Source organism: Melozone crissalis, unplaced genomic scaffold, assembly GCF_028551555.1.
Source record: "Melozone crissalis strain CALT ecotype California unplaced genomic scaffold, PUWL_Pcris_2 ptg000056l_1, whole genome shotgun sequence".
NCBI lineage: Eukaryota > Metazoa > Chordata > Aves > Passeriformes > Passerellidae > Melozone > Melozone crissalis.
In genome coordinates this window covers 756,790-779,334 of record NW_026535834.1, presented here as the reverse complement: position 1 = coordinate 779,334, position 22,545 = coordinate 756,790, and the positions used below count along the sequence as shown (strand labels likewise).

The 22,545-nt window shown below is 38.8% G+C and overlaps 1 protein-coding gene across 15 annotated transcripts in view; it reads right to left on the bottom strand.

The window, feature by feature from the left end:
• MARK3 (microtubule affinity regulating kinase 3) overlaps positions 1–22,545 on the bottom strand; it is a 62,094-nt gene that overhangs the window by 18,256 nt on the left and 21,293 nt on the right. For all 15 annotated transcript variants that reach the window (XM_054286809.1, XM_054286812.1, XM_054286813.1 and 12 more), the window contains 10 exons: positions 18,106–18,154; positions 17,289–17,354; positions 14,738–14,808; positions 9,535–9,591; positions 8,388–8,624; positions 8,125–8,244; positions 7,371–7,470; positions 6,994–7,106; positions 6,100–6,253; positions 4,397–4,614 (listed from right to left, as the gene is read on the bottom strand). In XM_054286809.1, coding sequence (XP_054142784.1) covers positions 4,397–4,614; positions 6,100–6,253; positions 6,994–7,106; positions 7,371–7,470; positions 8,125–8,244; positions 8,388–8,624; positions 9,535–9,591; positions 14,738–14,808; positions 17,289–17,354; positions 18,106–18,154 — 1,185 coding nt within the window. The remainder of the gene's footprint in view (positions 1–4,396; positions 4,615–6,099; positions 6,254–6,993; positions 7,107–7,370; positions 7,471–8,124; positions 8,245–8,387; positions 8,625–9,534; positions 9,592–14,737; positions 14,809–17,288; positions 17,355–18,105; positions 18,155–22,545) is intronic.

Genomic DNA, 22,545 nt, shown 5'->3' with positions numbered 1-22,545 from the left:
CTTTGTACTTTTTTCTCCCCACCCCAAGAACAAAACACAGGAAACTGCAAATGGTTGAAAAAGTAGAAAAAAATCTTTAAAAGTTTTCTTTAAAGAAAAGGATCACGGGGCAAAGCGGGAAGCAGAAAAGGCTATAAACTTCAAACATCACTGCTGGGGAAAGTCTTGGAGGAGGTCAGCTCAAGGGAATGACTGGTCAGCACCTGGATAAGCACATGTTGAGTGAGGAGGGCCACTAAGAATCAGGCAGGGGACTTCATGCTCAACTAACCTTTTGGAGCTCTTTGAAGAATTATGCTATGACGGACAAGGGAAACTCAGCGGATTTTAAAAATAGCATTAAGAAAAGGTTTCGCATAAACGGTCACAGGAGAGAATCATGGCAAGAAGGATTAAAAAAAAAAGAAAGGAAAAGCTAGTTCAAGCACAAAAGCAGAGTAGCCAAACCTTTGTTGTTTCCCAACCTGAAATAAAACTGTTAAGTGGAGTATTCTCAATAAATACCAAAAGATCCTCCAGGGCTTTAAGGCAAAATATTTGCTATCTAGGGAGTCTCAAGCAAATGAGCTATTTAACCTTGAAGCCATCTTGTCTAAGGGACTGCTGACCTGTTTGTTACACACCTTTTTACACAAATGTACAGTGAAGTGCACAACCTCCTGGTGTTAAAAAGTACAAAGACAAAGGATATTTTAGATTGGCAGAACAATTAATTAACATGTTAGATGCATGCAGCTGTCTATAGGGTTCTCAAGTATTCTTCACTAGATATTCCCTAGGGATAAGCACGTGGCAAGCATCACATGCCTTCCTGACCCTTTCCTTGTGCTTTATTCCTTATACATCCCTTGTCTTCATATACATTTATTTATTTTAAAAAAACTCCACCACCAATTCTTCCAGTTTGACATTTATCACTGTATAAACTCCTCTCTCTTTACTAAGCATGCCAGCAATGAAAGCTGTGCACCTAAGGTGAGGTTTTGTTTATCTGCTCTTGGGAGGCCACACTGTGCAGGACTCTTCTTGGAGGCCTCACAAACCAATGGTACAGCAAAATATTGCTTATCAGTATTTGCAGATCATTTTGTTCTGTGTTATGAACATACTAGAGGATGAAGCACCTAAAACATCCAACACCGGTCTTCTGGTGGGAAATAAGTGCAATAATCAGTGGCTTCCTTCTTTCCACCTGCTCCCTTTGAACACGAAATGTTGGTTTCCCTTGAGAAAACACGACAAAACATTACAATGTATTGTCATATGGCACATCTGGGAAGACAAGACTGCAATCTCTGTGCTGGACCAGACTTTTAAGACTATGCATTTTCAGGTTTGGGAGTTTTGATATTCATATCTGAAATGAGAGGACTGCAAGGACATGCTCTCCCAGCTCATTCTGAAATGAAAAGATGGAAGCACCAGTATACATTTTTTCCTGTTTGACTCAGATTTCAGAGGTCAGAGGAAGAGATTTAAGCACTTCAAGGTTTCAAATTTCAGTTTTGGCAAGAATAGTCTTGGTATTGGGGCCTTTACACTTTCTAGTGTATGACCTTTCACGATTCATCAAGGGAGCTCTTCAGCTGTGACTTTTTGTTCAGCCAATCTGCAGACTGTTAATCTCTGGACATGACTAAACAGCACAGGTGCACAGCCCTGGAAACTGGTCAGAGCAGCATTCCCTGATGGAATGACAACTCCCAGGGTCAGGGGTGGCTGCCTAAGTTCATCTTCATGGCACTGTGTGCCTTCTTTGCAGGAGGAGCTGACACAGCCCAGCACATGTTGAGACTTGTGAGCACATGCTCAAGATCCAACACTGCACAGAGGATGAATTTGTGGTACAGAGTCCTCCTCTTTTCCTAGAGAGAGTCTTGTGTGCCCTGCTCAGGCAGGCTGCTTCCCATTAAGAGACACCAGGGGAAGGAATGATGAAAAACTTTCATAAAAGCTTCTGACTAACGAGAGTGAACCAATCTATTTAGTTAAGAGCACTAGTATGGTATTTGGTCCTGGATAACTTTTCAAATGTACCACCTATTCTCCTATTTCAGTTTTCTCAAAGCTATTCTAAGGGTTCTGGCACAGCTTTATTACAACATTGAGGAAAAAATCCAAAGCTCTAATAAACAATCAAGGAATTATTAAGACACAGATATATCAGTTCCTGCTAACTATCCAATGTCTGTAGCAGATTTTCATTATTAATTTGGTATTTGCCCAAACAGCTTGAAGATTTTTGATCTGTACTTGTTCAGCTTGCAGAACAATTTTGTTTACAAGAATTTAAACACTCTTATCAGCTTTAGAAGTACAGCTTGGAGCCCCTCACTCCAGTCCCAGACTCAGCTATCTGCTCTCCAAGCACAACTCTTATCCTTAAGTGCAGGCTTTTATGCTTTGTTACTCAATAACAGCAGCACACATCTGACTAAGGGTCTGCAGCAGGGACTGGTTCTACTGCTTTTGTTGTTCTGTGAAAATTTTAATTGTTTTTATAGGATATTTTTACATCTCTTCAGTGCTTTTCCATCATAGTACAGATTTCAGGACTTCAGTGCTCAGTAAAACAGAAACTCTCTTCACCTTAAACTTTTTTCAACCTCAGGACAATATGGTAACTCCTGTATTTTTTTTCTTTCTGGATGCATGCCAACACTGTAAGAAACAGAATTCCCTACTCAGCTGCAGGAAATGACTAAAAACTCATTTTTTCAGTGCTTCCCTTCACTCCCAACAACCAGAAAGCCAAAGTGTCATTTTTGCAGGGGGGAGAAAAAGGAAAGGAAAAAAAAAGAGTTTGAACTGTCTGGTGTGAAGAGCTATAAACAGAGACAATTTTAAACACTAATTATTGAGTGACAACATAAGTCTGATTTCCTGTTCACCACCTGGTATCACTGCTAGTAAAAGATCAGCTGGACCAGTTGCACACTGAGTCAGGGAAGTATTGAATGATTATGAGCTGAAATTTCATTCAGGTACAGTAGTAAGAAATTTGAAATAAGCCTACTGGAATAAATCCCCAATATTTGGGAATGACACAGAATAGCAGATGAAAAGATACTGAATGTAAAGTATGTTGTAACTGTGACACAAATCTTTTGAACAAGGCACCAAACAATACCAAGTGAAGGCCAAAGTAGGACAAAAACTGATTTGATTATCCTACCATTTTGAGGTTCCATAGCTAAGAACTGTCTTTTAAGAGAAAACCAAATCTGAATGGTTTCTGGACTGATCAAGAACAAAGGGAAACTGTGGAGGACCACAAAAACAAAAAGGGTCCCCCAAAATCCTGAATTCTTGTTTATGAATAACAGCTGCTACAGTAGAAGATGTGTTTTTCCAAGGAAACTCTTGGGCTGATATCCTAGAGCCAAGTCACTACTAGCCACTGAGTCAACTGAAAATACAGGGCCAACGAAGTAAACCAAATTTCATTTCACTTCTTTTGCTTCAGACTGTCCTGCAGCTCAGGAAGTTATGTTCTTATTTGCTGTAAGTAATGGTGCTAATTGTGACCAAAGCAACTGTGACTGCTTTGTATGATGAGTTAAAAAAAATAAAAGTTCTGTTGCAAGTTGAACAAATTGAATAAAGAACTGAGAATTTTTTTCTTCTGAAAAGAAGGAAGTTTTTCAATACAAAATCCCAAAGTTTTAGAAATTAAATGTCACATGACTGAAGCATTATGTGAAAACAGATTTCCAACTTTGCCTTTGAGGGAGGAACCACAGAGGACACAAGTTAAAGCCAAAATGAACAAAGGATTTTCTTTCTTTTGGCACACTGCCTGTTGCTAAACCATGAACATTTACTATTTTGCTCCTTTGTATGTTTTTATTGTTGTTGTTGTGGTTTAGAGGCAGGTGGGGGAAGCCCACAAGGACAAAAGCCAGGAACACTCCTTTTGAATACAGGCTGAAATACATCTTTAAAGGGTTTTTAGAACTACATTTCTTTGATATTCTTAACAACATAACTGTGACTTAAAATAGTAATGTCTGAGGACAAAGATTAGGTGGTTCCTTATACACATGAATCTATAAAACAGGATAACAAAAATAGAGATTTCACAGTCTTCTGTACAGAGGCCACACAGGAGTGGCTGGTATCAGGAGTAACATAACTACTTTTTTTTGGTTTTACTCTTTCTTAATACCCAAATCATGTCTGTTTACCAAGAGCTACTTTATGCTAATTATGAATACTGACTACTTCAAGACTATTAAGAGGTAACTTGAATAGCTGACACTGCAAGGGAAAAAACACCTACATTTACTCTTGACAAATAAAAAGTAAAATCAGCACCACTGAAAAATCACACATTTAACACTTTTTTACACCTCAAAAAAATTCAAGGTTTTGATAAATAAACGTTTCTACTTACACTAGGGACAGCTGAACTTTTCTTACGTTCAGGAATATCAGCCTTGTTGGGATTGCTGGCATTCCCAAGCATTGGGCTAGCTGGTGCAATTCCTCTTCCTGCAACAGCACTACTGCTGGATTTTCTTGACTGAATTCCTTCCTCTTTGAGGTCACTGTCTGTGGTACTAGTCTGGCTTCTTTTAGGATATGCCACTACTGAGGGGATGGATGGTCCAGCTTCAAAAACAAACAAAAGAAACAGGAAAAGGATTTTTCTTCTCAGAAGTTCAGTGACTATTTTTTACCACAATGGAAATGTATTCACACATGAGAACCAACACAGTTAACACTGGGAACCAGAGATGCAAAAATATAATTAAATTATTGAAATAAATGTATTTCAGGAAACAGTAGAATATTGTGAAAAACAAAAACCTTTTAAGGTGAAGGTACAACTTGATTTCCATGAAAGTTCCAAGAATTTCATTAAGGCTTCTCATTTGGCTGCTAGAAAAACATTTTAGAGACATCTTAAAGACACTTAACAAGCAACTGACTCATTCAAACCAGAGCATCCCTCATTAGCACAGAGCTGCCATGTGCTGCTCAAGCCAATTTCCTGAGACAGGCAGGTGGTGACACAGCCCTGGGGCACAGCAGCACTGGTGCCTGCTGCTCTGTGCTCCTGCACCAGTGGCAGTGGCTCAGCCTCCCACGTGTGCCAGGAACACACGACTGCCCCACACCTGAGAATGAGGCAGCTCCTTCAACAGTGCCAGGCTCCCTCCTGCTTTAACAGCCTTCTGACACTGGGAAAAGTCTGTGGGGTGTGTCAGGATTGTGTTATCTGACATCTCACACCCCTGATGTCACCTCTGTAACATCAAGTTGCATCAACTTCTTAGTTAAATGTTTTAGTCAGAATTAATCAAAAAGTGTAAGTATGTATATACACACACAGAAAAAATACATATAAATGCATAAGCATATAAATATATAATATGTAGCTAAAACATGTTTTACAAGTATCAAAAACCCCAGTAACTGGCATCCCAGAAGACTCCCCAAGCAAAGCAACCTCTGAATGCAGAGAATGCCTAAACTGAGATTCCTTTCATGAGTTAAGTGTCTGAGCAGGAGGATGTTTAAGACATTTAGAAAATCCTAATCTACTACACTGCACTCTCATTAAGCAGAAAAGTTGTAAGTTTGTCAGAGTCATTGTTCTTCAGAAATGGAATTCCTGGGGGACAACCAAGTGACACTAGCCTCAGGAAACAGGAAACCAGAAATATTGGCAAACTGACATTTCTTCAAGTTTTAGACACAAGCTGACCTACTAGTGTCAAAAGAAAACAAAAGCTGAACAGACATTCGAGAGGATGGGGGAGGAGTGCTGTGCTTTTCATGAAAAAGGGGGCTGCAACATTCTCTTCAATTTGTGTAACAAGATTCTGCCAGCACAGTCAGGAATTTATGGGACAACACAAGGCAGAACAAGAGAATTAAGTTGGTGTATTCAGTGCTCCTCTAAAAGCTCTTTTGAAGGCTTTATAACAAAACCAATTTAAAAAAATCAATTATTCACTAAAATATTCAACCACCATGCTGTGAACTATGCTGTTGTCATCCTCCTTACACTTGGGGGATGGAGACAAAGCCAGAAACTGAGCAGAACTGGCAGTCACTGTACTCTGCAAGATGGAAATGAGAAAAGCTCACCGTGATCACTGTACCGCCGCTGCTTCTGGCTGGAAGATATGCTTCTCTGAACTTTGTGATGAGGAGATTGTCCAGTGCTATTGTTAAGATCACTACTGGGCCTAACTTTGGCAAGTGAAAGATTGCTGCTGGAGCTTGAATCACTTGCATCCAACTACAACAGAAATGAGAGTATGAAAATGAGAAGTTCAGACAAAACAAGTTACAACATCCAGCACATTCTGGGAGCAGGAACAGGGGGGTGGAAGGTGGCTCTGCTGCATGGGAAATTACTGATGGCATGGGCAGCCCCTTAGAGGTCCCACCTTCTTTAATGTTGTTGTACAAGTGTCTTAGTGTAAAACTCAGTAGAATTTGCAGCTCCTCAAAGGATAATCAGTAAAGAAAATCCATTTGTCCTTTCAGAACTGTCCCCTCACAGTTCTCCAAGATTTTTACAGGAAGAGAGGATACACTTTGTAGAGGCCACCACACCTACTCCTCTAGCAGAGGAACCAAGAGCACCTGGCTGATGCTGAGCCCTCTCAGCACTGTATGGAAGGGTAATGTACAATGAAAGAACTTCTTCAGGTTGGTCAGTCCTGCTCCTTGGTTCTGTCAGAATAGTTACAGCTGGCACATTCACACCTGAGCTCCTAGACTAGCCAGGACAGCAACTGCTGAGCAAACAGGGCAGCTCTGGAAAGCCTAAAGGCAATAGTTCACTTGCTCAAAATCAGGTGAGACCAAATCTGCCTAATTTGGACTGCTGATGAGTAGAACAACATGACTTGAAGTGCAATGGATTTTTGTGCAGGAATGCAATGCCTACAGTAACTGACTTAATTTTTGCTTCTAACTCTGCTAAGGACACTTTCTGATTTGCTTCTTTGCAGTTTTAAGAATGGCACTTACCTCTGATGACTTCCTTCCTAGCAGTAAGTATGTAGCTGTGATTTCATCATACTTCATTTTACTAAGGGATTCTTGAATTTCTTCTTGAGAATATCCCATTCCTACCATAATATCTAAAACCAAGCAGACATTCTGTAAGTAATTGAAACTCTGATGTTCAGGCTGGCTGAGTGTTCAAAAAAAAGGATGGAACATTTAAAAAATTAAAACAGAATTATTAATTTTGAGAACATAAACCTGATCAAGTATCAGTTTTAAAGGATTAGTTACTTTTTCCAAATGTCAAACAAATACAGAGTGGTGATAGAGGAAAAAAAAAAAAACAACCCTCTCACATCATGCAAACAGTACTGTGGTCCTGGAAAGTAACCAATTACCTATTCTTTTCTGGTCCGAGATGTCTAGTTCTGGTTCAACAAAAGGTTTAAGTTCATCCTCCTCATGCCCTGCATTGATCCACCTGTCCTTCATAATTTGCTATGAAAAAAATAAAGTTTTGTTAGTACAGTACCCTTAGCAGTAAAGAAAAAAAGCTGTGAGAAGAACAACTTCTTTATGCAACAAACACCAAGGTTTTTATTTTCCAGAACATTTCCAGCACCTATTGCTTTGCTCCAGTGAGGAGAATCAACTATACACATCAAGCCAAGCTTCTCCCCACAGTCAGCTGTATCCCAGCTCACAGCTGAGAGCCTGCAATGCAGACCAGGAGCAGTGTGACAACTTTTGACATGGCTTGGAATTCCAAGCTCCACCAACAGAATTCCATGGAAGCCCTGTTTTGGTCTTTACTCCTCCATGAGGGTACAAAAGGCAACTGCAAGAGGCAATACCTCCAGCTCACAACTGAAAATGTGGAAAACAATGCGGTGGATCATCCATTAATGCAGGAATCCACAAGCTAACCACCAAGAAAAGTTATATGACATAGAAAGTGTTGTGACACATTGATTTTGGAAGTAACAAGACAGGTGTATTACAACCCCAGTAAACAATATCTTTGAAGAGTCGTGTGCTTTCATCAACAATCCCACCTCAACCCCAAATATGCATAGGAACAGTGTGGAAATAATAAATTACAGCTCAAAAATGCACTTTGCAGAATTTGATGCACCTCATTTGTGCAATTACCTCTAGAGTGCCTCTTTTTGTTGGGTTTAGCACCAGGAAGCGTTTGAGAAGGTTTTCACAGTCTGTGGACATGTAGAAAGGAATCCTGTATTTTCCCCTTAGCACTCTTTCTCTAAGTTCCTTGGCAACAGAACAAGAACAGACAGTAAGTTGTAAGCAGCAAGTCACTTTAAATATTAGATAAAATATTAGATAAAATATTAGATAAAATATTAGATAAAATATTAGATAACCATGGCCAACATAGCTCGCAAAAAAGCTACCTTTAAGTTCTGTCCATCGAAGGGAAGAGATCCACTCACAAGAGTATAAAGAATAACACCTAAACTCCAAACATCTACTTCAGGTCCATCATATTTCTTCCCTTGAAAGAGCTCTGGAGCAGCATATGGTGGGCTGCCACAAAAGGTGTCCAGTTTATTTCCAACTGTAAACTCATTGCTAAAACCAAAGTCAGCTATTTTAATGTTCATATCTGCATCTAGCAATAGATTTTCAGCCTGGAAGAGAAAGAATGGTTTGCAGATGAATAAAATACTTGATTTAAAATGCTGTTGATTGCTTTTACTCATTCTTAAAAGGCAAGAAGCTGAAATACCCATGAACATTCCCTTCCTTGCAAGGTTTTTAGGTGTGCTTTAGTCAATCATTAGCATGTCCTGTTTTAAAAATCTCTGTACAATGGCTTCAGACTATGGGAGCTGTTTCACTGTCCAAAAACTTGTTACCATGTTTTTCTCCACAGAAATGTATCTTACATTTTGATCTATTCAGATGAAAATAAGATATAGTCTCACTATCCATACTTGATAGCATGTGGTATTCTTGCAGTAGTTTGGTAATAAATATAAGCGTTAAAGTGCTTTCAAGTGTTTTTTATTTTTAATGGTGGTATTGTTTTTTGCTTTTTTAAGTTACAAAGCTATGACAAGTTGAACAAATTACGTGGCAGTACTATTAATATAAAAGGCACAGTTTAAAGAAGAGATATGCTGTTTCATGCCAAGCTACAAAGAAGCCACACTTCAGTTTCATTATCACTACTGGTAATTCATTCTGTTCAACATCAATTCTTGTCATATCTCTATCAAACTACCACTTAAAAAAAAATTAAAAAATTCTCCTCTAACACTGACCTGCATCAGATCTGAATGCGACCACTGGGGGAGAGGTTATCTTTCAGCAGCCATTAAATGTTTGCATTTAAAAGCTTTATAAATCCTCTTCCTTTTATTTAAACTGGTTCTAAGCTGCAAATATTTCTCAAGACTCACTATAACATACGTAAATAAATAAATACATAAATAAATCAGAAAGCTCAGTATAAACTGTATTTTATAAACAATACAGGTCACACCCACAGGTACAGAAGCTGACACACAAACACTGCACACACTTTTTCCTACTCACCTTGAGATCTCTATGAACAATATGCTTTTGATGGCAATACTGCACTGCAGATACTATCTGGATAGAAAACAAGCCAAATTATGTAAGTGACATCTCAAAGAAGCAGGAGCTTTAATCAAAGATTTCAACATTTATTACTGAAGTTGACAAGAAGTTATCCAATCAGAGCCACATAACCAACTCCTACAGTGACCAGTATATTTGGGAAAAAGCTGCTGAATAACTTCAATGTTATTTGATCTATTTGCTTTCTCCTATACTTGAACCAGGATTTTGTTTTTCCTGTGGGGCTAATTATAGACCAGTAGAAGCAATGACTTTCAGAAAGGTTACTGAAGTATTTCCATTCCAATACTGTATACAGCTATAAAAGCTTTCCCCCTAGACTGAGGTTTTCCAGGCCCTCTCCAAAGGTGATTTTTTATGCCACGCCAGAGAGAAAAGGGTAAGAAATGGGCTTTGATTACTTGAGAAACTACTGGGAAACAGCCTGTTTGTCAAAATTTATGCAATGAGAAGCAACTAGGCATCTGACAGAGATCTGCTAAGTGCATATGGTTTAGTGTGTTTTGTATACCACAGCAAGCTCAATGGAAAAACTCTCTCGTGTCTCTCAAGCGTAATGAAATAATTTCTTCCATGATAATTTCCAAATATCATAAAGATTTTCCTGCAAACCATATAAGCTATTTACACAGTGCAGTGTCGTAGTACATTGCTTCTCAGAGTCATAAGCATTGCTGCAGAACTTCACATGTATGGAAAAGCTGGATAAAGTCTTATTCTTACATGACCACAAATGCAGTCAAATGCATTTTGTCATGCATGCATGGTCAGAATTGAGGCAGATGTTATGACTTGTTTAAATAAGTGGAAGTCCACATAAAAATAGTAATTATATTTAAATAAATATATTTTCAGTCTTCATTCAAGAGTAAGAAGACTTCCCCAGCAGAAAGATGAGGTAGCATTACTGTTACAAGAAAATAACTCCTGATCAGATCACCAGTTTAGTTAAGGATCCCCTGCACTGGTGAAGGAGCAAAGGTTCTCTCCCTCAGCATTCACAGCACATGAAAGCTGTTGGTGGGTTCTTGGTAGGTCAAATAACTGAAGCACCAGTAAGTTTTGTATTTGAAACTTAAGCACCAAAGTGATCTTTGTGCCCTGTAACATTGAATCACTCCCATGCAAAATGTCACCTTAGAAACCACGCAGACGGTGGAAAGCTGAAGTACTATTTCCATTCCCTACACCTTCATTCTGGTTTGGCTTTTTCCTTTATATGCTGGTTCCCTCTTTAGACTCCAAGTTCAGCTTTTTCCAGTTACTGAAACTGCCAAGGTGCTCCCGTGCCACCACTTGTCCCCTCTTTTAGTTTCCCTTCCTTTTCTCTCTGCTGCCATTACCTCAGCCCCAGCCACAAGCTCACTCTGCAGGGGCTTCCAGTGCTGACAGCATGACAAACACCTCAGGCTTTATTCAGGACTGCAGAGACACAGCACCAGCACCACTCACTCACTCCTGAGCTGCTTTATTGTGCCTGCCTAAGAGCAGAAGGCTGAGCAGATGATCAATCAGCAGCTTCCTTTGGAGATGCTTTTGAACTCCTCTGCACAGCAACAGGATGGCACAGAGACTGCAGAAGTGACTCCAATCCATGTGAAGTGAAATAATCAAATGTGTAGGACATTAATAATTGAAGAACATAACTGAATGAAAAATAGCACAAAGCACGGCTTTTCCAGACCGAAACCTTTGTCTTCCAGCTCCCATCACTGTTTCCACTGACAGCTCCCTCACTTCCTAACCTTCTTGTCTGAGGAATTTTCTGACACTTGGCAGGTGAAGAGAAGGGGAGGAAAGGCATCTGAGCTTTTTGCTAGAAGTAACAATTGGAACATCGAAAAACTTTTCTAAAGATTGATTTCAAAAATCTGTATAAATACAGGTTTTGAAGAAGTTCTCTCTAGGTAGAAGAACCATTCTTTAAAAGGATTAAATGACAAAAGGATGATTGACCTCTCAAGGCCCCTTCCACACTGCTAAGAGCATTCTGTTGTTTTACTGGAACACATCAATAAGATGCATTTTGTGGATTTTATAATTTTCTAAGACATCTATCGCCATTAAGAATTCTAAACTGCTTCAGCAGGGAAACAGTGAGAACACTGAAAAAGGCCATATCTTATTGCTTGCAGAAAAGAGAGGGAATTAATACACACAAATTTAACAAGACTTGCTGCTCTGCATCAGATTTTTTGTGGAAAAAGGATGAAACTGAACCAGAACTGTCTGGAAGTCTGTAATGGGGAAGAAGAATTAAGGTGACATTAAGAATGCAAAACATTCTCAATTTGAATTTCTCCCACATGGCTACACAAAAGGAGTTTGAAATGGAGAACTGTGTAGCATAGTTGTATTCTTAGACTTTGTACCTTCTCCTGTGTTCCTTGTCAAGTGCAACTGAAATAATGTGATTACTGTCTTTTAAATTATATGTTCCTGCTAAAAACCTTACATATGTTTAACAAAATCGACTAAAACCATTTTTTAAAATCTTTAACAAGCAAAGAAGGGAGAATGACCAAATCCTGCTCTTTGCCTGCTAGAGAGGAAGTGTCTCCTCAGACAAAACACAAGTGTTTGATCCAGAAATCACATCTACTGGAAGAAGAAACATGATCTGAAAACAATATATAATACAACCTATTGTAAGAACTAATCTCAATACCATGGCACAGCTGTTTCTTCAGTTTAGAAGGAGCCACTGTCTGCTAAAACAGTTAACAAATTTAAAAAAAAAAAGAAGACTATTATGTCACAAGTCTCCATCTAACAGAGAACAGCTGCACTGCATCAGATAAAAGGTCTGCAGAGTGCATTCTTCCTCCAACAATGACCAAAAGTGATACAAAGCTATTCCAGGGCTACAGTAAGGTGAAATGAATAGTTTCATGACCTGTGAACCCAGCAAGATCTAATTTCCTTGTTTCCTTTGACACTGTCCCTCAGGCTGAGCTTTAGCATCTAATAAAATGCCAAGCTCTGATCAAAGTTACCTGACTTTCATCCAGCATCAATGCTTTTCTCTCCTGCTTAGCCCAATCAGCTTGTGCTACAGTTTCTCTCCTCTGCTTATTTCCAGGCTTCTCTCTTTTTTCCCAGGAACTGAAGCTTTTGAAGCTTTAAAGAACCTCCTTTCTTTGAGATCAAGGTCCTCTAAAACTGGTTGAGCTCAGCAGCCAGGAAATCAGCTCTTGGGGGAGGACAGAGCACAGCTGGCTGCACCAGGAGACTTGCATGAAAAAACTGAAAAGTGTATTCCAGAGCAAACAAGTGAGGCCATCTATATATCTTTATAAACTGCAATTATTCTACTGAAATACAAAAAACTCTACAAACCAACTCAAAAAATCATCAGGCTGAGAGTACATAAACCCAATTCTTGATGGGTCAAACACTCAGCTCAGCAGGTAACTCCCTGTTAAATTCTTTTCCTCCACATTTCTTTTTGAAAATGAAGCTACATATATCCTGTACTACCCACATTATCCCATAAAATTAAGCACTAAGTGTACCTGTAAAACATGTTTGACCTGTTTGTAAGTATGTTTTTACTTAAAGGGGAGTAGAATCATTAGAAAAAAATAGGTATTTATTGAAGAAACATGTAATTTTAATGTAATTACTGCAAGATCTTTTTTCCACATAGCTCCTGATGAAAGAAATTGAGGACTGAGAGCAAAGAGTCCATCAGCAGAACTTTCCAATATTCACATCTGAGAGAGAACAGTCAATCCTCTCAAGTTACTCTGAAGCTCTTCAAGTGACATTACAAAGGCAACAGGCAGGGATGTAGAAGAGATGGCTGAAGTGGGAATGACTGTTCCACATCCCACCACTCCTACTGCCAACACAGCACAGAAGCACAAACCAGAAACCTTCAATCACAAAGGAAAACTCCCTACCTACCAAAATATGAAAGTGAAGGCAGCAGCTTTAAAAAGACACATAAGACTGTTGAAGAGTGAGAAAACTTTTCCTTACTGTCAAGCTGTATAACTCCAGTAATCACAAATGACTTCTGGGGAGATGAAGTCTACAGCTGCTTTTGGGTTGTTTTGTTTGTTTGGTGGTGGTGGTTTTGGTGTGGGTTTTTTTTTCCCCAAAAAGATTTAAAAGGGTAAATACAAGATCAAATAAGATGAGAGAAAACAAAGCAAAATCAATTACTTGGTTCCTGGAAGTCTCCTATCTTACATCAAATTTCTATTATGTATGGCTATGCTTAAGAAATGAAACCATCAGAGCCTCCCCTTCCAACAGGGCAACATCACTGCCCTGATCCAGCAGTTCCAGAGTCCTACATACCATTCAAAAAACCACTCTTGTCCCTACTCATTATTTTCAAGTGCCATTAAGCTGGAGCATAATCTTGACATTTATTATTTGTCACAACATTACTGAATCTATCCAAGTGGCCAAAGGCAACAGGCATTTACAAATTTCAGCACAAGAGCAGAAAACAAGTGTGTAAGACTGGTGAGATCTGAAACTCCACATGCTACAAGAGCAGACATTTGGATTTAAATTAGCTATGCAAAAATATCTGGTTTTGTTCAGTACTGCTTGACTGTAGAATGGAAATGCTTTTTGCAGATCAATGAAATTCCAACACCTCAGCAGCGCTAGTTTATCCAACATAAAGCTAAACTAAAAAGTCTAGACATTACTTTTCCGAGACTTTTTAGAACAACTATTAAACAGTATCTTCTCATGTAAGCAGATGAATGTGAATGGATCCCTACTACATGCACTGTCTGCAGTTTGAAACTGGCCTGTTGGTAGCCTGCTACATTTGAACAACTTCCAAAATGCTACAGACCTGCTGAGCTAAGGACATATGAAATCAGCCCAGAGGAAATGCATTTTGGAATGGAATACACTTCCAAACCAAGCAGTCTCTGTGTTCTGGCACTCTTGGACACCCTGGCACTCAGCACTAAGGAAACAGCACCACTGAACAGACTCTGACTCCTTAAAGCACTGCTGTGACACAAGTTCTTTCTAACTCAGAGCTACAAGCCCACAGCATGCTGAACACTGCTGTAAGTCAAATGCAAAGGACAGCTGTTTTACTCATTTCACCATGAAAAACAGGGGTGAGGGGAAAGCTGACATATAGGAATGTTATACATACCTGTCTAAATTTAGCTCTAGCCTCCTTTTCCTTCATTCTTCCATGTGCAACCAGATAGTCAAACACCTCCCCTACAATCCAATAACAAGATACATTAATGCCAATTTCAGAATGTAGAGATTCTTCTCCAGCAGTTGCCCACAGCAGCTTCACTGGAATTACTGTATTTCAAGTTTATGATTACAGGACAGCTCAAGAGAACAAGGCACAACTGCTGTGCAATTTACTACACCATCCTCTCTTTTACAAGAAAATAATGAGTGACTGGATATACACAAAGGAAACCATTTCCTTCCAATTACTTAGGATAGAAACTGAGCAGCATACTTCTGTTTTGTAAACAAAAATGACATCTACCCCTTCACAGACTTTCTCACCAGAGTTTCTTTGGCTTCAGAAAAAAAAAGTTTCGTATGTGAGAACAATTGATGATATTTGTAAATGCCATCATACCAACACTAGAATTTTAATTTGTGCATGTGTATAAAATGGTTCTAAACAAAATCAAAAGCCTTAGCTTTAACCTAGGCTTGGAAGAGGTACCCACAAGGAGAGTAAAGAATGAGCACAGCAGGACACACTGATAAATCCCTCACACAACCATCACACCTGTAAAACACACAGAACAAGGCCACTGTTGTACAGCTGTGCATGACCAAAGATTACTGAAGATCTGTGTTTCAGTTTTTCCTCTTTTTAGTCAATGCAGTCATTTTAGAGCACATCAATACCGACTACAATGTTTGAGCTTTAGGTGCAGGCCACTGGCCCATGAAACACTGACATGTTTGTGAAAGCATGGGAGATTTCTCTACTAAAAACCAACAGTCATGTAGGTAAGAACTACAAACAGAGAATAATAACACAGCTTTTAAAAGTACTCACTAGTATGCAAAAACCATAAAATCTTCAGAAGTGGTTCAAATATTTAAACATTCCCTACTGAGCAAGGAAACATGGTTTTGTAGACAGCCACCTCACAAGGGAAGAGCTGAGTAATATATTTGTTTTTTTAAAAGACACAACTCTACCAGATTGCAATAAAAAAAAAGGAGTCACACTGCAGGAACAGCAACCACTGAGCCATCTGAGGGAATGTCAGGACTTGCCATGAAATAGTCTTCCCTCTGCAGTGTATTCTGTAATACTCAACTCAGGTAACTCTCCCAGCTGTATTTCACAGCTGTTTCTTAAAAAACCTTGAAGCACCAAACCTGAACACTTCTTCATAATTCAGGGAAAAGACACCAAGGAAAGAATTATCCCCAATTTATGTGAAGTGCTGCAGCTGTAGCAATAATGTCTTTCATCCTGCAGCCAGAGTTCATGTGCAACATGATGACCTCGACCTTGATAAAGAGGAAACAGGGAACGTGATGCCTGCTCTGTGCTTGCCAGCCATTCCTGTCTTGCACAGCATGGCACATCTGTGCTCTTGGCCTTTTAGACCAGAACAGGGCTTACCTCTCCCTTATCACCCAGGAAAGGTCCTTACTCCTTTAGAGAACCACTGGCCTTTCTTCCTCCTAGAAGCCAATCACTAGATGGCAATAAGACTTCACTTTTAAGTCTAATACTATCAAACAACACAGAATGTCTCCCCAAACACCTGTACTGGTCAATATTTTAATGGGACTATTCCCACTCTGTTCCTGTTTAGGCAAACCTTGGCTAAGCATTTAGGAAGCTGCTGGAAGAAAAGACAGGTGGGTAGAGAATCTTGCTTTATTTGCAGCAATTGATTAAACTTCACATAATCTAATGTAAGAGTCTGAATTCAACACTGATTTTCTCTGAAAAAAGTCTATCTCCTTCCTGCCCCTAAAGAAAAGCCCCAACTGTTTGAGATTCCCAGATGCTGGTGCTCAAGGGTCACACTGACAAGCTGAGTGATATTAAGTTCTAGCCAGCAAGGAGTAACTTAAGCCTGAATACCTTAATTCTGGCTCTGGTGAAAATATCTGACACTGCACAATGTGCATTTTTCCATCCCCTGCAGAATGAGGAAGAGCATTTAAGCTCCTTCTAAAATGGCATAAGGCTAAGCCTAACAATTCATGACAGTAGAAGGCCTGTGATTAAGATATGTAAGATGTCATCAACATCTAAAAACAGAAGTTGCAGTGCTCATGCTTTTGAAAGCAACAATTAAAGAAACACAGAAATGTTTCATCTGAACATGATTTTACCAAATATCTTATACAAAACAGGACACCAGAGGTAGGGAGCTGAATACAGTAAATTGAGAACATTAGTATTTGTTATGGGCAGGAACAATCAGTGGCTCAGAAAAGATTCCCAGTTAATTAGAGTTGTGAAAAAAAGCAAATATTACTAAGTAGTAGTAAATTTAGAAGCTGGTTTTACAAGTTACATGAATTATTTATGTTGACCAAACAAGTCCCAGTGAATATTAAAGATTTTGCTTAATATTTTACACTACCTTGACATAAATATTTGCTGAAAAAGAAAGCAAAACTTTCAAGAAAACAAGTGCTTTGTCTCACTTGGCAATCTGCTTAGAGTGTCACTGCAGCAAAGAGGTACTTACCCCCACTTGCATATTCCATTATTAAATAGAGAGTTTTTTCAGTTTCAATGACTTCAAATAGCTTCACTAAAAGAGAAAGACATTTAGTCATCAGTTAACTAGCTGCAGAAGCATTATGTTAACACCCCACAGAATCCTGTGAGAGAAAAATGCCCAAACTGTTTGCCTGCCACTTGATAATATCAGACTATTTACTCTAAAGAAGCTTTCTGTCTAATGTTCCTAAGCAGAAAATACTCTAACACATTTGGTCAACTTATACAGAACAACATATTCTCAAGAACCAATACTTTGCTTCACTTACATGGGAACATAACTGAACTAAGCAGAACATGCACAGATTTGAGCATCAGCAATACCCACATATGTGCACTGAACTGACACACGTGGTGACAAATCAGTTACCAGCCTGCTGACACTCCCACAGGAGTACCACATCATTTAAATGTACAAACTTGAAAAAATTCTTGACCACTTCTTGGCTTTGATATGCTAATTTTTAATGAGATTTTTTATTTTTTAAATTTTAAATGTTAATTTTTAATGAGAACCTGAATTCAGTCAAAAATCAATACTATCTTCAAAAGGAGCAAATTTATCAGTTAGCTATGTAAATAACAGTTCTGTGCAATGGGATCACAATGTTTATTTTATTTTATTAAACACACAGTTCTGAAATACCAGTTATTACTGCTATCTTAGAGTAAATTCACACTCCAGTGCAAAATAATCTTTTAAACTCATGCCACAGCAATCTTAACAGTGAAAAAGCTAAAACTTCTCTAGAGATGGAAATTATGTGAAAGAAACATGATACCTATATTTGGATGATTTAAGATCTTCATTATTCTTACTTCTCTAAAGAGCTGAAATAAACATAAAACATGAAATAAGTTAATGAAATCACTAACAAGCAGCCATTCTCCTTAAAGATTGAAGACTTTGATATAGTCATTTAAACAGAAAGGGCAAACATTATTAAACATTATCAATGAAGTTCATTAAATAGGCACTTTTTGAAGGGAAGAGTTAAATGCCTGCTTAACACCCCTCCCAAACAAATCAACCCTCAAAAACGTGCAAACACCCAGAAGAACTCTGAACAGCTCAGGAAAGCAGTGACCTTAGCCCTGTGGTTTGCAGACTTTTGGGGTCAGAAGAGCACTGTGAGCCCACACAGCTTCCTGCTGACCAATACATCTCACACATCTTTCACTCCCTTCACAAAAAGCACACCTCCAAGTTCTTGTGAATCCCCACCAGAACACCTTCAGAAGACCACTGCAGTATGAATTCAGCATTCTTCAGAACGTTGTTAAAGCCCAAGAATTCCTGTGCTACAGCAGCAGCTCACAGGTGAAACATCAGCTGTTTATATTGTGCAAAAACCATGTTATCCACCTACACCAGCAAGTTCTGCAGAGAGCAGGGAAGATAAAGCCAGCCCTGAGCCCTTCAGAAGCATTGCTGCAAGGCAACTGAGGCACAGCAGCCCTGGGTCTGCCAGCACAGCTCCCCTGATCACCCCCAGACACTGCCAGGTGCAGCACACTGAATGTACCGGCCAAAATTACCAGGGCACAACACAAATGGGGCTTTCCTGACCCCATCTGCTGCTTCCCTTCCTGCAGGCACTGCTGCTAACCCTGACTGACACACAAGGTACAGGAATGATTTAACAGAAATCCCTCACAAAACACACAACTTCCCCATATAAAAGCACTCCATCTCTAGCCCACCCCAGCAGGATGATGGTGAGGGACAACTGCCCATTTCAAGCTGCAGGATGACATTATATCCCCTGCCCTAAATCCAGAGATTGTGTACTGACTGTAAGGATATTGTCATTTTTCATGTCCTGTCTGTTCCTCCCCAATGCCAATACTGGTGTGAAGAAGGCTTTGCTTGAGTAACTATTTCTGAATATTTCAATTTTGCCTGTCACACAGAGCAAACTCCATCCTTCTGCAGCTTCATGAAAATAGGGAGTGACATTTAACAAACTAGAAATGAAAGCAAAGTCATGACTGAACAGTTGTAAATTATTTTCACCTCTCTTCTGCAAAAGACTATTGTAAGATACACAGAAATTCATAACCATAATACTAAAAATGCCACAGGTGGTGTTTCTGCACTATAAAACATTGCTTTGAACAAAGCTGGTAAATAGCAGATAAATGAAAAGCAGTTCCAAGATAAAATATTACTACAAAAAAAGCATAAATACTCTTGTATTCAGAAAACCAAAGAATTCTCTTTTTATGCACAACACTGCATGGCAGCCAGGCGTGGAGCTGTTCTCCCTCTGCAGCTCACCCATTCCAGCCCAATGTTCTTCAGTGTCAATTATTTTCTAACAGCATGCTTCAAAAAGTGGGAGTAATCAAGAGGTTTTATGAGAAACCTAACACAAATTTCTACAGGAATATCAGTAACTTAACATCATATTGAACTTCATGTAAAGAGACTGAAGCAGAATAGAAGTCCACAGCTTCAGGTGAATGCAGACATAGGAAAAAACCCAACAGTTTTGTAAATATAGAATAGGGAGAACAGCATAGTTAATTACAGTAGGGGAAAAAAAATGCTGCTGGAGGATTTGGCTCAGGTCAGATTTCAGATAAAGTGAAGAAATGTGTTATGTCTACACATATTAGTAACAACTCAAAAACTTGTAAGTGTATTTACTCAGTAATAGCAAAGAAAAGGTGAAACTTTGTAATAAAAAAAATAAGAGGTGAAACATTAGAAACAAACAGAAAACAACCAAAGAGTCAACAAAGCAAAATCCTTGTGCCTTTGTGATTTTTAATAAAAGAAAATGCAAGGGGTGGGTTTTAAATAAATCAATAGGACAAATTCACAAGTTGGAGACCGGCTGTTCTAACCATGCTCTGCTTTCTGATATTTCAGAATCACAGAATTTCTGAAATGCCAACATCTGGGGAGCAATCCTCACTGCACTGCCCTGGAGACCATTTCTCTGCTACAGCACCAGCTGGGATTGGCACACTACCTGAACAGAGAAAAAACAAACAGTTTTCCAAATGCTTTCAATTATCTTGTTACCAAAGGCTGTGCCTGACACTTTGCTGATGACAAGCTGCTTAAGTGAAATCATGACTGATTGATCAAGTAATTATTGGCCATGTAAAATAGTTTCAAAACCTCTGTGCACACATTTTCTTTATCCTCTAGAGAGGTAAAATTGCCTTCTTTTCTTTTTTAAACTATGTTATTTCTGGAGCTTTTTCATATGTAATCAGACAGGGTAGACTACATCATCTCTCTCTTGATCATCAGGATCAGGAATTTAAAAGCTGTTGAATCTATAGCTATTTTTTCTTGCTTTTCATTCATTTCAGCTAAACTGGTGTATAATATATTCTGAATGCTCCATTAATACTTTTAATCACACCTTATGTAACTGAAAGGCTCTTATCAGTTGTTACAATTTCAAAGAGAGTTGGATTAATTCACTCTCAATTGGTATCTGATATCTTCCACCCCCAATACCCAGATAAAGCCTACAGGGTCACACCCTCACCAAAACACTGGTCCACAAAATGACTGCTCTGCTTTACTAACCCAAATGAAGCATGTCAAAAAGCAGCTTCTCCTTCATGAGCCATTTGTTCAAGTGGGTGACTAGGAACAAACTCTTTTAAAAAACAGACTATTTCTGCCTCAGAGGAAATTAAAAATAAAAATACTTGAGAATAGGATACAACCACCACCAAACTGTAATTTTAGTTAGATAAATGCACTTTAGATCGTGCACCCTTAGTCAGTTTATCTGTTATATGTCACATTTTGACAAAGATGGGGATATCTGGCGAAATAGATATATTTATCTATAAAATCCTGACATTGTAATATGTATTATAGTCTATTTCTGACAGAGGAATAAAATGTACACATTTATACATACAACTTTCCCAAAGTACGCTGGATAAAGGTTTTACAGATTTTATTATGTGCATCAGTTTCTAGGAAATGACATAACTATCATCACCCAATAAAATTCATTGCAAACAGCCAGGTATGATAAAACCTCACACCTCTGAGGTTCCCTGCCCACAGGAACACAGAACAAGGAGCAATATCAGAAAATGTAACACAAAGGTTCTCAATATAGAAACTTATTTTTTTAGTATTAGGAAATTACTGGTCATAATGAAACCATAAAGACACACAAACAACTGAAAACAGTTCTCATCAGTTTAATTTCTAATATTGAGTTCCAAAACTACTCCCAGCTTGTTGAACAGCTCATTTTCCGTCAACAGGAGCTCTACAAACGTTTCCAGGCAAAGACAAACATCCTTAGTCTGCCAAACAAATGGCTTTCAGCTTTGTTGTGGTCTGGTCCTCTGAGTGCAAGCCATGTCAGATACAGAAAAAGAATGCCATTTAATTAATGCTGTGAGCCAAAAAACTGAGTAAAAAAACCCCAACGAACCAGCAATGGAAGCTGGTTCTTTTAGGTTAACTCTCTTTGAACACAGCAAAAGACAGACTAGAAGTGCTCCCACAGTAGCTATCACAAGACTGTAACAAATTGTTTTAAAAATACTGAAAAAGTTTGCTAAAAAGTGAGTCAGTGCCAGCTGCAGAGCACCAACCCCTCCTGGTCACCTTGTCCCTTAAAGGAGGAGGCTTTTCACAGGATGTTGTCCCAAGCCAGCTCAAGCCTGACCTGTGTATTTGGCTTCTCCTGGTAACTGCTCACTGAAATATGCCCTACAGCTAATAAAGAACCTCAGGCAAAAAGCCTTTACACAATACAAGTTTGCCTTAAACTAAACACAACTTGGAAACAGAAAGGGATACTCATTACAAACAGAAGAGCCTGAGCATTTAAAATTCTCATACTTTTCTTGCAGTTCTTAAAACACTGATTGACCCATGGTCAGAAAGGACGTGAACCATGTTAAAATTGATGTTTAAGAACACTTAAATGCTTTAACAATAAGTATTGCCCAACTAAGTGGCAAAACATCTGCACATAATGAACAAAAATATTTGGCTGAGGAGCCAAGTTCTAAAACAGGAAAATGAGAAATGATTTAGTGCTATTACATGGGCTTGCTAAAAAAAACCTTTGCATATAATGGCATTGGTAAATTAAAGGAAAAAAAAAAAACCCAAACTGTTTTATTTTTTGTTTAGGAGGAAGTGAACTCTGTAGCATCAGCACTTGTTTGCAGTGAGGACCAAAATCCACTGGAATTGCACACACAAGTCCATTTGTGGA